General features: G+C 35.1%; 2 protein-coding genes across 3 annotated transcripts; both read left to right on the top strand.

Annotated features, from left to right (window-relative positions):
* The first annotated feature begins 636 nt into the window (after positions 1-636).
* On the top strand, positions 637-5179 carry LOC133700268 (phosphatidylinositol:ceramide inositolphosphotransferase 3). Its single transcript, XM_062123815.1, has 11 exons — positions 637-1065; positions 1157-1246; positions 1364-1450; positions 1532-1600; positions 2356-2436; positions 3463-3534; positions 3675-3735; positions 3848-3950; positions 4138-4233; positions 4315-4361; positions 4731-5179. The coding sequence occupies exons 1-11, from the start codon at positions 1033-1035 to the stop codon at positions 4856-4858; spliced, it is 867 nt and encodes a 288-aa protein (XP_061979799.1). The 5' UTR covers positions 637-1032; the 3' UTR covers positions 4859-5179.
* A 4790-nt stretch (positions 5180-9969) lies between these two features.
* On the top strand, positions 9970-14024 carry LOC133675825 (serine/threonine-protein kinase BSK5-like). 2 transcript variants are annotated; one of them, XM_062097326.1, is made up of 10 exons: positions 9970-10423; positions 10586-10797; positions 10902-11037; positions 11140-11273; positions 11361-11466; positions 11575-11660; positions 11923-12111; positions 12268-12435; positions 12992-13105; positions 13520-14024. In XM_062097326.1, the coding sequence occupies exons 1-10, from the start codon at positions 10342-10344 to the stop codon at positions 13760-13762; spliced, it is 1470 nt and encodes a 489-aa protein (XP_061953310.1). In that variant the 5' UTR covers positions 9970-10341; the 3' UTR covers positions 13763-14024. The 2 variants fall into 2 exon arrangements, with proteins under 2 accessions (XP_061953310.1, XP_061953320.1); XM_062097336.1 differs by having other exon boundaries at positions 9972-10423; positions 12271-12435.
* The last annotated feature ends 94 nt before the right edge of the window (positions 14025-14118 follow it).

Raw genomic sequence — 14118 nt, 5'->3', positions numbered from 1 at the left:
AAAAAATTCTGCTGTGAATATTATCTAGTAACCATTCATCTTAACTCAACTTTAATTAAAATTTAGACTGAGTCAACATCAGCTAAATAAAGAGCTGGGAAAATTATCAGCCATGAAACTGTAATTTTGTTAACCATTCACGGCCAAAGTGCAAGATATGGATGGTAAAACACCATGGAAGTATCCTTCGGCCTATGGTAAATGGTCCCAGTCCAGGATTTTGGATGTTGACATCGACATCGCTTTTCAACTTTCATGTCAGGAGACTGATAATGACTCTTTAGTCGTTTTTTCAGTCGGAAATTGCAAATGGAAAGATTATTTTACTTGAGTTCTTGACTACACGGTACACAGCTTAGAAGTTGTGTTTTTTTTTTAATATTTTTTTTATAATATTAGTGTATTAAAATGATTTAAAAATATTTAAAATATTTAATTTTTTTTATTAAATCTCAAAGTAAATGTTAAACGGGCCTTAATCTATTGGCTAGTCTTTTAAATAACCAATCACATTGTAGCACAGGAGATTAAGGATTGAATCTTACATGAAAGTGAAGCAGTGAAGAATCTTTCATATGTAAGAACAAGCATATAATAACCTGTTTAATTTATAAGTAGGGTTAGGGGTCCATGACTATCCATGATCCCGTATTTAACTTGCATTGGAGATTCCAATATCCTGGACACCAATTCTTGACAGTTTTTTTTTAACAAGTTTTGTTTTCAAATAAAATTTTTTTTGCTGATTCTACCAAAATTTTCTCCAACTCAAAACTCTCTCCTCCCTCCAACCAAAAAAAAATCGAAATTTAAAATCTTTTAAGAAGATTTGATTAAGATTAAGATTCCCAATTATCCTTAATCCCCAACCACAAAATCTCAAATCCTGCTTCTCTCTTGAAATCACCAAAGAAACAAAAAAAAAAAATTAAAGGAAAGAGAAACCAATTCAAATTTTGCTTTCTGTCTTTTATTTATGTTAATTATTATTGATTAATGTTAAATGTCAAACAATAACCTCGGATTCTCAAAATGCCCTTTTACATTGCTCGCCAGGCTCCTAAGGTTTCTCTTTTGACTCTCCACCCGTACTCTTTTTTTTACTATTTAATTATTTTTGTTTCGATTGATTGCTGTTTAATATTATCAAGTGCAGCTCTGGAGAAAGATTTGCACAGAAACGACAATAGAAATTTCGCTTGTTGCAGAGAATCGGAAGCTGCTTCTTGCTGGAATTGTTTTTCAGGTTCCCTCTTTCTTAATCACTGTTGATTATTACGTTAATCTCTTTGTTTTCTCCAATTTGATGTAAATAGGTTCTTATGTGACGATGTTCATGAATATTTTTTTATTTATCTTACAGTACATACATGGATTAGCTGCTCATGGAATTCATTACTTACATAGGCCAGGACCGACACTTCAGGATGCTGGCTTTTTTCTTCTTCCGGTGAGAAATATCAGTTTTCGGAATACATTGTTGTTTGTGAAATGGAACAGCATTTTATGTTCCTTTTCTGTTTTGTTTCAGGAACTTGGCCAGGACAGAGCTTATGTCAGTGAAACCTCATTCACCTTCATCTTTGCTTCTTTTGTGTTGGTGAGGTTTTTCTTCATGTTATTACTTGTCGATTTTCTTTTTTACTTTACATATTCTGGGATTTTCTCTTGTAATCTAACAGATGGTTTTCAGACTTTTTTACCATTGTAATGGTTGCTGATGATGTTTTTCAATAATGTTGGTGGACCCTTTTTTTTTTTATGTTTCCTTGCTTGTCACATTTGTTTAATGTTCTGCTTTGTCTTTTCACTTTACTGTGGTTATGGAAGATTCATGAATGCAACTTTTGCCGCAGCTTATGGCATGTATGTCAAATTTCATAGAATCCTTTGTAGAGTAGGCAAGGAAGATATATTTTGGATGGTGATGTTATTTTGTTTACACAATATTGTGAAATTTCCCACTTAGTTTCCTCTTGCACAAATGTATGCATCACTTCTTTTCAACGCTGGAAGAAGTATTCAACCAGATACATGCAGTTTCAGACTTCAAATGTCTCAGACTAGAATGACAGTGATGATCACAACTCTCAACTCTCGAAGAAAACTATTTAGTTGAGGAATTACATAGACAGTTTTAAAAATAATACAGACTTTGACGTTAGCATGTTATTATTCTTTATCTGAAGTAGTTATTCTATAAAACCTTAGAGAAATGGAATATTTTTCAAGCCTTTTCTCTTTGATTTAATCATTCCTCATGCTATGGAGTTTCGGTAGCTAATCATTTGTGGCCAGACTTCTATTCTTAATTATATTTGATCCTGGTTCTAACAGGAGTTAGTTTTGTTGCAGTGGACCATCCATCCCTTCGTTTTCCAGAACAAGAAAATCTATACAGTTCTGATATGGTGCAGGGTCCTTGCCTATTTAGTGGTAAGTGTTTTTTTGGTTTTGTTGTTTATATGAAGTCCTTCTATTGCCAGAAATGAGGCCTGAACTTGAATTTGTTGGAAACAAGTATTTGTTATTCTCTTATGCTTGAAGGGCAAGAAAAAAAAAACATTGAACGAATAATTGGAAAAAAAAGCCATTATCCATTGATGTTCCGACCATAGTAGGTCCTAGGAGAGATACTTATTAATAATCCTGCTGTCTGAAGTCAAAGTTGGCTTTGTAAGATTTTTATTTCCAATGGGTTCTTACGAATCTATAACTTACCTTGTCTAGCAAAACTCAATCCAGGGACAAGCACCAGTTGTTTAGGGGCGTTTATATTACTTAAGCAGCCACACACTGTATGGGAACAGGTGGGCAAGCCCAAGTTACTGAACATTGGGCAAGGTCTATATTGGAAAACACTTAAACAAGCCCAAAACATCTCTTCAAACAACGGAAGAAAACAATTTACCTTCTGAAATTCTTCTTGGGATTGTCAAGTGACTGATAGCTCTTGTCAGGATCTATCAAAATGCTAATGACCTCTACTCTCAAAAAAATGGAAAACATATATCATTTACCTATCTTCCAGTTCAGCTTAGTTCTGCTCCAGATTTTGTTTATCTCTACCACAAGAACTGACTTCTAAGATGTCTCAATATATTCGACTTGTATTTTCTTGATCTTCTCCGTAGCGTTTCTTTCCTGCACGTAGTGACACTGAAACTGGTTATGGGTGCCGTTCATCTTGTAGCATAACTTGCTATGGATACTTCTCAGGATGCTCTTTCACTGTTCTGCATGTCCTGAAAGGAGAACCCAAAATGCTACACATTTTTCATCGACAGAAGAAGATGGCTTCTTTGCATGAAATTAGTTTTGTCATTTATTTCATTGTACATTATTCACCCACGCTGGCTATATGATTATATAAGTGGATGGAGCGATGGACATAATATTAGTTTCTGTTGTCGTCCTATATCAGTCTTCCAACATTTAGTATTTTTTCTGTACTTTGATTAGGCTTGCCAGATTCTTCGTATATTCACATTCTATTCGACTCATCTTCCTGGTCCAAACTACCATTGCCATGAGGTAAATTTTTTAAACTCTATACTATTTGCAACCAGGTTCTTTAATTTCAGGACTTGTGGCACTATCCTTTTATGAAAGTTCAATTACAATTGTTGTAATTGTAGCATCTCTTTACAATCAGGTACAACTTTCTCTTTCAGGGCTCAAAACTTGCCAGGCTGCCCCATCCAAAGAGTGCAATTGAATTGCTTGTGATCAACTGTAAGTTTTGAAATATCCAACTGTTTTTTGTTATTATTTTTAATGCACCAGATCATCAGTTTAATTTACATGATAGCGTCTTGGTGCTTATTTGACTCACAATAATTTGCAGTTTCCAGAGGGGTTAATTATGGCTGTGGTGATTTGATTTTTTCATCGCACATGATATTTACCATAGTTTTTGTGCGTACATTCCACAAATATGGCACGAATAGGTAAATACCGTGCTCATCCTTGATGGGTCATTACTTTTGTTTCTCTTAAATACAAAGAGGCAGTGGGGCCAGGACAAAGTGTTTGTATGAATTGGACATCTGGTACTTTCAATTGGCTGTTTGGCATTCTGCTGTATAGAAAGACAGATTTTCACTTTTGTTGGCAATGCTTGGCCCATACCTGCAGGTGCATTAAGCAGCTTGCTTGGTTACTTGCAGTGGTTCAGAGCTTTCTTATTGTGGCATCTCACAAACATTACACGGTTGACGTTGTTGTTGCATGGTGAAAGGACTCAACCTTCTCCTGAATTTAATTCCCAAGGAACTTTTTCTGATAAATTTGGACTGTTTAATACTTCCGCAGGTATACTGTAAATTTGGTAACATTTTTTATTGACAAGAAACTGCCGGGTGAGTTTTTCATATTGCTTTCTTTCCCATAATAACTTACTTCTCACGGAACTATATTTCATGAAAGAGATTTCAAGGGAAGAATCTCTTTGGAGTTTGTTCCAATTTTATTAGATTTTTATATTAAGATGAGACTCAAACTAGAGACCTCACTTCTATTGCTTATGCAAGAGCACCATTGAGCTACATGCTCATTGGCTAGAATCTCTTTGGAGGTAATTGATACATTGTTAGAGGAAAAGAGTTGACTGGTGCATTATTCATCATCCAAAGTGTTTCTTGGATGGAGTGTTTATATTTGAGTGGCGTGTTAGATTTTAATTTATTTAAAAAATGTGAAATGAGTGACACCAATTATCTTCATTCCAGATTTACCTGAGCGGCCCACTGGACTAACATCTCTGCCACTGCTACCTCAGAGTAGAGACTGGGATAGCAAAAACAAAGAAGAGCACCAGATACCACTAACTGGGGTAACTGTTGAGACTGCGGGTTGATTAACGTGAGTGATGCTAATCATTATGACAGTTTTGCCTTGCCAGTGACAATCTTTAGGCAATTTGATTTAAGTGCTTACCAAATGGAGAGCAGAAATGGATTTTACTCATGAGATTGAAGCTAGGAGCATAGATGGCGGTTAATTGTACATAAATGTCAGCACTAGCCACTAGCTGAAGATAGCTCTGCTGATGCTACCGCATTGAATATGTGCCTAAAATTTGTGTTTGGAATAACTAGTCCTCAGCTTAGTTGGCAAGATAGTCAAACCTCAGTAGCTTTATTGTATGGAGAAATGGAATGAATGTTTAGTTTTCTCATATCCTGCATAATTTCTCTGTATTATTATCGCATTCTTTTCTTTTGTTTGTGGAATTGTTACATGTACAGCTGCCTATTTCCATCAGAGAGAGGGAGAAAGCTTTGTACCTGGTAAAACTTGTCATGTTTAACCAAGAATGCTCAATGACAATTTTTGATCCACAAAAATCTTTCATGAAGCATGAAAGATAAGAGGGACCGCGTTCATGTTGATGGTTTCTCTTAGAGAGCAAATGGCCTTGAATTTTTTAAGAATACAGTAACAAGTGGAGGCACCATGTGCTCTACCTTTTCAGATAATTGGGCTTGGCGTGAGCCAATGATGCAATATAATAATGTTCCTTGTCCGTGTCCCACGAGTGCAACCGCCCTCTAGATTAAACTTCTTTTTCTTTGCTCTGTTTTCATGGAAGGTTGAAATTTAACGGTGGAGGCATAACTTGTTATGTGACATGCCTGGCATGGTTGGCCTCCCTGTCAAAGGCTCTTATTCTTAAGTACTAACATCTGGCTTCAGCTCGATAGTCGACAAAATAATACAACAGAACCGCCGTCGTGTATGTTTCGAGAAGTAGTCTCGAGCAATTCATTAAAAACAATTAAGCATGGCAAGCAGTTGAGGAAGGATAAGGTCATGCTTTGTGCTAGTCAGAGTAAGTACGATGCCTGTTATAGCTTTCGTTGAACATGTGAGAGTGGTCCATGAAGTATTGGGATTTTAATGTTCTATATTATTGTGGTACAAACAATCATGAGAGTAGCCGAAAAGGGGAGAGGGGAGGAAAAGAGAACTTGAAAAAACAGAGGAAGTGATCCTTGCCCTCATGCTACCCAAATCCTTCAACTTCCTTACTGGTCTATGTTTTAAAGTTCCCAAACAAATCCATTGCAGAATCCTCAGTGTCTGTGCTAAAATCTTAGTTAAAGCAACATGTTAAAAGCGAAGGAATACTAAATTACGGGTTCTTGCAGAGCCAGTGTTTCTTTATCCATGTGGGCTCACTCGCAAGTGTTTGTGGGGGTGGAGACCACAGTGCGTGTGTGTTCTTGCATTGACTGAACGCTGGCAAATAGGTCCACGTTGAGTCAATTGAGCTGGAAAATGAAGTTAGGCAAGAAGAATCTGACCTTATATTGGTGATTTGATGCATGTCTCGCCAAAGACCTCCATTATTCCGTAGCTTAATTTATCACGCAATCTTTGGACCCTGTTCTTTCTAACCAATAAAGTCCGTCGTCGTGTTATAAGATACCAAGAGCATTTTCATTGTCAGGTTGGCACAGCAAGGAGTCTAACTGGGAACAGAATGCGAGCCTGGATGTGGCTGCTGCTACCTCAGATCTTCTATTATGATATCCTATCTGATGCTGTTTGCTTTGTAGTAGACATTTTGGTTTGGTTCCCTTGAAATTCAAGCATGGTGAGAAAAGTGTCTAGATTTTAGGAGCTTCGCTTGCAATATTGAAGCACAAGTAGGGAATTTTGCTTAGCATTGGACACCATGATTTGGTCTTCGGCATCATCGAATTGTTTAAGCCAGAATAACAGGTTCTAAGCTCAGCTTGCTGGCAAAAATGGGCGCCAGTATTGAAAGCACGAGGTCATAGTTATCTCTAATTTCTTGTCTAAATAAATGGCTTATTTTGGTAATCTTCTTGACTTCTGCTGTGGTGATAGCTTGTTGTTTTTAGTGTTTCTGTTGCTTTTAATATTTATATAGTAAAAATTACGGTTAAAAGTGCTGTCCAATTAAAATTGAACGCGATCAATTGATTCAATTGCAAAAACATCAAATCAAATTGACGATTCATCTTCGAAGGACGGTTTAAAAATTTATTTTTTAAAGTATTTTTTAAATTTGAATATATATATATATATAAAATTTATATAAAATTTATTTTTAATGTTAGGACATACGATATAAAAATATAAAAAATAATTAAAAATTAAAATGTTTTAAATTTTTTCAAAAATATAATTGGATATAATTACATACAAAAAATATGATGAAATCAGTTTTTTTTTTAACATGTCAATTTGAAACAAAAAAAAATTATTAGCATAAGATATGGATGTAAAGCAAAAAAAATTCCTTCCATCGCAAAAAAAAAACCATAAAAAAAATTAATTTAAAGTAAAAATATATAAAAAAAATTTAAAATAAAAAAAATTCAAATATTTTTAAATATATAGTACCACCGTAAAAACAATGACCAAATAGCATGTTAGCCAAATCGAACATACTTTTATCATCAAATTAAAAGAAATAATTAAAGAATAATAGCATTAGCAACAGGATATGCATAGCATTACTTCCATTTATTAGTTTATTTATTTCTCTTCCTGTTTTACTCTCCTTGATTATTTCATTTACGGGAATGTGTCACTATACGTTGCAAAAAGAATCAAGCATTACGCAAAACAAAAGTTGGGATTTTAGATAAGATTTACTAGGAATCATCATTTGCCAAGATGGGACGAGGAGGGTTCTTCGCGATCTCCCTCGGCGGTCCACCGGCAGAGCAATCCGACCCTCAGCAAGGACATGTCCCACGCGTTTATACGTGACCATAAGTTTAAGGGGTGATTGGATAAGATAAGAGAGAAAAGTAGGCCGAGATTACCATCAATTATAGGGAACCGAACCCACAGGCCATTTATGAGGGTCCGAATCTTAAAAGATACACCACCTTCGGCCCTCGCTGACCATGATGGTCGCCCACTGTGGCCTAAAGTGTAAAACCCTTTTTTCCCTGAAATTCATACCTGTAATCATCAAGGCCCCGCTTCATATTGAACACGTTATTAGGAAAGAAGAGGACAGCGTAAATATCTATCCAAGAAAAAATCCTCATCAAAATGATTACTTGAACAGTTCCACAGGATTATGAACATGAGGTGCCAAACACCGTGTATATTTGATGTCAAAGAACTATCTCAATCTAATAGCTTAAGCTGTTAGATGAGATTCCATAATATAATTTATATTATTCTCTAATATATCCCCTCACCCACGTTACATTGTGCTTAATATTTATCAAATAAATAAGGATGGTGAGATTCGAACCCGTGATCGCTTGGTCATTAAAACTCTGATACCATGTCAAAGAACCATCTCAACTCAATAGCTTAAGTTGTTAGATGAAGTCTCATGATATAATTTATATTATTCTCTAACACTCGAAAAAAAAAAAAAACTTCAATTTCGATAAATTCTTACTTGTTTGGAAAGAAAAGAAAGAGTAAAATATGTTTTGAATTAAATGCACATGATAGTAATTTCCTTTTTTTATATTTATTTTCACGAATTAATAATAATAATAAAAAATATACCCTCGAGTTTCTTTTTTTAAGTAACTTGAGGGTGTTTATATATATATTGAATGACACAGTAATTAATGCACCATTTAACCTTGCTTAAACCATAGTTAATAGCTCACACTTTACATAGAAAATAAATAAATATGCATCTTAACTGCCCAGTTGAATCTCCTTTCCTTTGACTTTGACCAGCACCCAGCATCACACGCCACGCCACGATATCACTACAGTGATCCAAATCATTCCGCGATTAATCTCCACTCTCTTCTGCCGATAAATTCATTCCTGAAAAACTCGCATCTTCAAAAATAACCAACGACGTTATTATTATATAATTTGTTTGGTGGTGGCCGGTGGGTAGTTTTTAAATCAATTTTTAAGTGTTTTCTATGTGTTAATATAAAAAGTTAAAAATATTATTTTAATATATTTTCAATAAAAATACATCTATAAACAGATCATATACAACCTATCAAGCATATTTGCCAAAGGTTTTTTAGTTTCAGAATATGATTTTTAAAAATAAAAAAAATAATGAGTTAATTGAAATTAATTTTTTTAAGAAGAAAATTCATAATATTTCATTTATTCAGCATAAAAATTTATGAAATCTGGTTTTAATATTTAAACTCAATAAATCTCAAAATCAAATATTGTAAGGGTGATTATTTTCGGTTCGGTTCAGTTTTTATAAAAAAAAATAACCAAACCGAATTTTTTTTAAAAAACCAAAACCGAACCGAAACCAATTCAAACCGACCAGTTTCGATTCATTTTTTTAGACAAAAACAGGTTCAAACCAGTTTGGTTCGATTTTTTTTAGTTTGGGTTTGGTTCGGTTTTTTCAATTTCAGGCTTATAAAACCAAAACCGAACCGAACCGGTCGGTTTTTTCAAAATTTTAATCGCTTTAATCTGTTTTTTTTTTTTACAATTCGGTTTTTTTAATTATTTTTTATAATTTTTTTCAATTTAATCAGTTTTTCAGTTTTTTACTTCTCCCGTCCTTGTTGAGTTTTCATTTGACAAATTTGAGGACCCATGTATATGTTTCATACCTTTTAGGTTATTTTTATTTAGTGTTTTCAAATAAAAAAGAATAAGCACATAAAAGACAAATTTATATCTGTTTTAAAAAGGTAAAGATAAATATATATGTTATTAAGATAATTTTGTAATAAATTTTTTTATTCTTAAATAGAAATCACAAAAAAATATATACCTTTTATTTCCACCATCTCCGCAACTTTACAGTAACCAAACGCGACATTCATTTCACAGCAAATTGCACCCATAGAGCTTATTTGCCGCGCAGGTATCCAACAATCCCGCAGTAAGTGTATTCACGCGCTCCAGTTGAGAGTGGCGTTGGATTCTGATTGGCTACACCTGTGAAAAAACTGGAGAATCTAGGAATAAGAAAGGGAAATGGAAAGAAATAATGAAGTGAAAAGATGTAGAGAGTGAGGGTGAAACAGCATTGGATCCTGAAAAAGTTTGTTTTCTTTTTCTCTCACTTTCTTGCTTCCCAAACAACACCCTTTCATTCTCTCTCTTCCACTCCGCAAGAAAGTGCTGTGTGTGTGTGTGTGTATATATGCAAGAATTAAGAAAGGGAGGCATAGTACTATTGTACTAGACTGAACACTCCTCCTCAAGCTCTAGGCTTTCGTGGCTAGGCCATTGATAAAAAAAAAAAAGAGAGAAACACAGAATACTGAAAAAATATGAGTACTAAAAAGTAAAACTTCTCTGTTTTTACTTTTGTTCTTGTCTTGGGTTTTCAAGATTTATTAAAAGAAGAAACACAAGAAGTGGTATAGATCATAGGAGGAGGCAATGGGAGCTAGGTGCTCCAAATTATCACTCTGTTGGTGGCCTTCCCATCTCAAATCAAATCTCAACTATTCCTCTGATCTTGGTAATCTAACTTGCTTTTACTGCCACCAGCAGGACTATTTCATCTTCCTTCATTTTCTCACTGCATTCTCTCTCTCTTTTTTCCCTCAGTGATTAGGGTTTAATCTATTTCTCTTTCTTGTTTTTGGGCTTTAATAAATAATACATAAACTTGTGTGTTTAGAGAATGGGGAGTTATTGCCTGGTGGGTTTAGAGAGTACAGTTTGGAGCAGCTAAGAGCTGCCACGTCAGGGTTCAGTTCGGACAACATAGTATCAGAACACGGAGAGAAAGCTCCGAATGTAGTTTACAGAGGAAAGCTTCAAGAAGATGATCGCTGGATTGCTGTTAAACGCTTTAACAAGTCTGCTTGGCCTGATCCTCGCCAATTCCTTGTCTGTAATTTCAATTTTTTTTTTCCATTTTTCTTTTAATGTTAATCTTGCTCTCAGTTCTAAGCTTTTTGTGACTTTGCTGTGGTCGGATTTTTATTATATAGGAGGAGGCTAGAGCAGTGGGGCAGTTAAGGAATGAAAGATTGGCCAATTTGATAGGGTGTTGCTGTGAAGGAGAGGAGAGGTTACTTGTTGCTGAGTTTATGCCTAATGAGACTCTCTCTAAGCATCTTTTTCATTGTAAGGCCAGCTTTACTCTTCATCCTTAATATTTTTTTTTGAAAATAGTTAAGCATTAGTTGGAATTAATGATAATGTGTAAAAAAATGAATTTGGGTTCAGGGGAGAATCAGCCGATGAAATGGGCTATGAGGTTGAGAGTGGCTCTTTATTTAGCTCAAGCTTTGGAGTACTGTAGTAGTAAAGGAAGGGCCTTGTACCATGACTTTAATGCATATAGAATTTTGTTTGACCAGGTGCGTACTATATTTTATCTCTCTTATAAAAAAGCCAACTTACTTGATTTCATGATCTGCATCTTAAATTGAGTTAGCACTTGTCAGGATGGTAACCCGAGGCTCTCCTGCTTTGGCCTGATGAAGAACAGTAGAGATGGAAAGAGCTACAGTACAAATTTGGCATTCACCCCTCCCGAGTACTTGAGAACTGGTATTAAGTGAAGCTCGTGTGTTTGCTTGCTTGGATTTGTATACATTGGGTGCCAATATTGTCAATATACTATTGATTGAGCTTAATGTAGATGTTTATGTATGGCAGGAAGAGTGACACCAGAGAGCGTGGTTTATAGCTTTGGCACCCTATTACTTGATCTTCTCAGTGGAAAACATATCCCTCCAAGCCATGTAATATATATTCCTTTTGAACTAATAATTGTTTGAGGTTGAATTTCCGTATGGATTTCTCCTAGCATTTCTAAATGATATTTAGTTGCTCGAAAATTAATTTGTGTTTTCAATTTATCTTGAATTGAGGTCAGAATTTTCGTGGTAAACAATTAGCTTTTAACACTTGAAATTAGGATTGTATGGTGCCCGATCATTTCTGCAATTCAGATAAAATTTTGACCTAAATACTGCTTTTTCCCTTCACTTGCTTCTTTGGCAGGCACTTGACCTTATACGCGGAAAAAATTTTCTGATGCTGATGGACTCTTGTTTGGAGGGTCATTTTTCAAACGATGATGGAACTGAACTTGTGCGTTTAGCTTCACGTTGCTTACAGTATGAAGCTCGTGAGAGGCCCAATGCAAAATCTCTTGTCACTGCTCTCACTCCTCTTCTAAAAGATACTCAGGTGTGTCATTTATTCCTATGCCAGGCAATGCACTCATGTATGAGCCATTTCATTGGTATTTTTATAGTGTTGCTCTTTCTGTTAAAGTTTTCATCATGTAAATTAAAATGGTGCATTTGTTTAATATATTATATCATCTCAGTTACCGGTATTTAGCAGGTTCCATCCTATATTTTGTTGGGTATTCCACATGGAACTGAATCCCCAAAGCAAACAATGTCATTGACACCTCTAGGGGAAGCTTGCTCAAGACTGGATCTTACTGCAATACATGAAATGCTGGAAAAGGTGGGATACAATGATGATGAGGGAATTGCAAATGAGGTTGGTATCTAGTGCATATTTTGTTTGGTTTTTGACAAAAAGCTTTGCATGAGTTGAACAATGCTGTTAATGTCTCTGGGTTGTCTGATGGTTTGATTTACATATTGATATCCATTGTTTCTTTTATTTCCATCATTTTTCAGTCAGCAGAAATTACCATTTCTCATCCAGTCATACGAGTTTGTTCCAATATTTCATCTCATTCCTTGTTCACAATTGACATGTCAAATATTGTAATTGACATGTCAAATATTGTAACTCAGAATTTGGAAGTGCTTTTTATTGATCATTTTAAACTACTAGAAAACTATGAAAAGTATCAGACTCCTTTGGCATATAAAAGTCTACTTGGAAATATGAGGGATAACCCTTCCAAAACAGATAATGATCATTTTCTCCCATGCTGAAAGTTTTATTTTACAACATGGTAATAAACAGAAAAGTACTTTGATTACCCTTTTCAATTATTAACATGTTAACAAAGTTGACCTTTTATTTTATTTTTGTACCTTTACTTTACGCTGAGTGTAATTGAATTTTTTTTTTTGCCTTGTAGCTTTCCTTCCAAATGTGGACAGATCAGATACAGGAAACGCTGAATTGTAAGAAACGTGGTGATGCTGCTTTTCGAGCTAAAGATTTTAACACTGCCATTGATTGTTATACTCAAGTAAGTCATATTAATTGACAACTGCAGAGACATTTCTGATATAGGCCGTGACATGGTAAAATGTATGGTTGCTGCACATTTTTACTGTTATGTGACATGGAAGAGATAGGTAAAGGGATAGGATATGCTCTTCTACATTTGGAATACTTTAATGAAATAATTGGTTGCCCTACAACTCTATAACAGAAGAAGCGAGGCCTGTCCTTTACAAGAAAGGAAACACTATTATAAAGATGCTGTTTTTATATTGAAGCAAACTTTGTTTCATAACTCTATCAGCATTTCAAATAGCTTCGCCTTGCCATGGATTAAAATATTCCCATTAGTTTAGTTACTGATTTGATGGAAAGTCATAGAACGTACTTACAGTTTTACCTAATTGTAGGATGTAACTTTTCTTTTCTGGTTGTGTAGTTTATCGATGGCGGGACCATGGTATCTCCAACTGTATTTGCTAGACGCTGTTTGTGCTACTTGATAAGTGACTTGCCACAACAAGCTCTTGGAGATGCTATGCAAGCTCAAGCAGTTTCTCCCGAGTGGCCCACTGCCTTCTATCTTCAAGCTGCTTCCCTCTTTAGCCTTGGGATGGACACTGATGCACAGGAAACTCTAAAAGATGGGTCATCTTTAGAAGCTAAAAATCATGGAAACTGAAAATGTATAGCCTTTCGTATTTATTTTTTTCCTTTTAAACTTACGTCCTCCATGTATTCATCTCTATTTGTTTCCTTTTGCGCTTGAATTACTGCAGCACCACAGGGGTTAACTGTAATATTTATATGCTTGGTGGACGTGTCATTATCATTTTGATCAGAACTCCAAGACCTTGACTATATGGCAACTTGTTGTTTGTATTTGGATTAATAATACATCCACCACAAGCGGAAGCAAAATTAGCTTGTGTTTGGTGATGCAATTCCAAGCACTTCTCAGTTGAAAAAACATCAAAATGACAAGCCTTGTATGACTCCTGGAACGTCTTTCCTAGGAAACCAGAGTCGCCATCGAAT

The sequence above is a fragment of the Populus nigra genome, chromosome 1 (assembly GCF_951802175.1).
Source record: "Populus nigra chromosome 1, ddPopNigr1.1, whole genome shotgun sequence".
NCBI classification, from domain to species: domain Eukaryota; kingdom Viridiplantae; phylum Streptophyta; class Magnoliopsida; order Malpighiales; family Salicaceae; genus Populus; species Populus nigra.
This window is presented reverse-complemented; position numbering and strand designations above follow the sequence as displayed.

Bases quoted from the DNA above. Each gene is read 5' to 3' on its own strand.
- LOC133675825 (XM_062097326.1), top strand. From the start codon at position 10,342: ATGGGAGCTAGGTGCTCCAAATTATCACTCTGTTGGTGGCCTTCCCAT. The intron at 12,112-12,267 runs GTGTGTCATTTA...ACCGGTATTTAG, and splicing joins CTCTTCTAAAAGATACTCAG to CAGGTTCCATCCTATATTTT. The intron at 13,106-13,519 runs GTAAGTCATATT...CTGGTTGTGTAG, and splicing joins CCATTGATTGTTATACTCAA to TTTATCGATGGCGGGACCAT.
- LOC133700268 (XM_062123815.1), top strand. From the start codon at position 1,033: ATGCCCTTTTACATTGCTCGCCAGGCTCCTAAG. The intron at 3,535-3,674 runs GTAAATTTTTTA...TTTCTCTTTCAG, and splicing joins CAAACTACCATTGCCATGAG to GGCTCAAAACTTGCCAGGCT. The intron at 4,234-4,314 runs GTGAAAGGACTC...ATACTTCCGCAG, and splicing joins GTTGACGTTGTTGTTGCATG to GTATACTGTAAATTTGGTAA.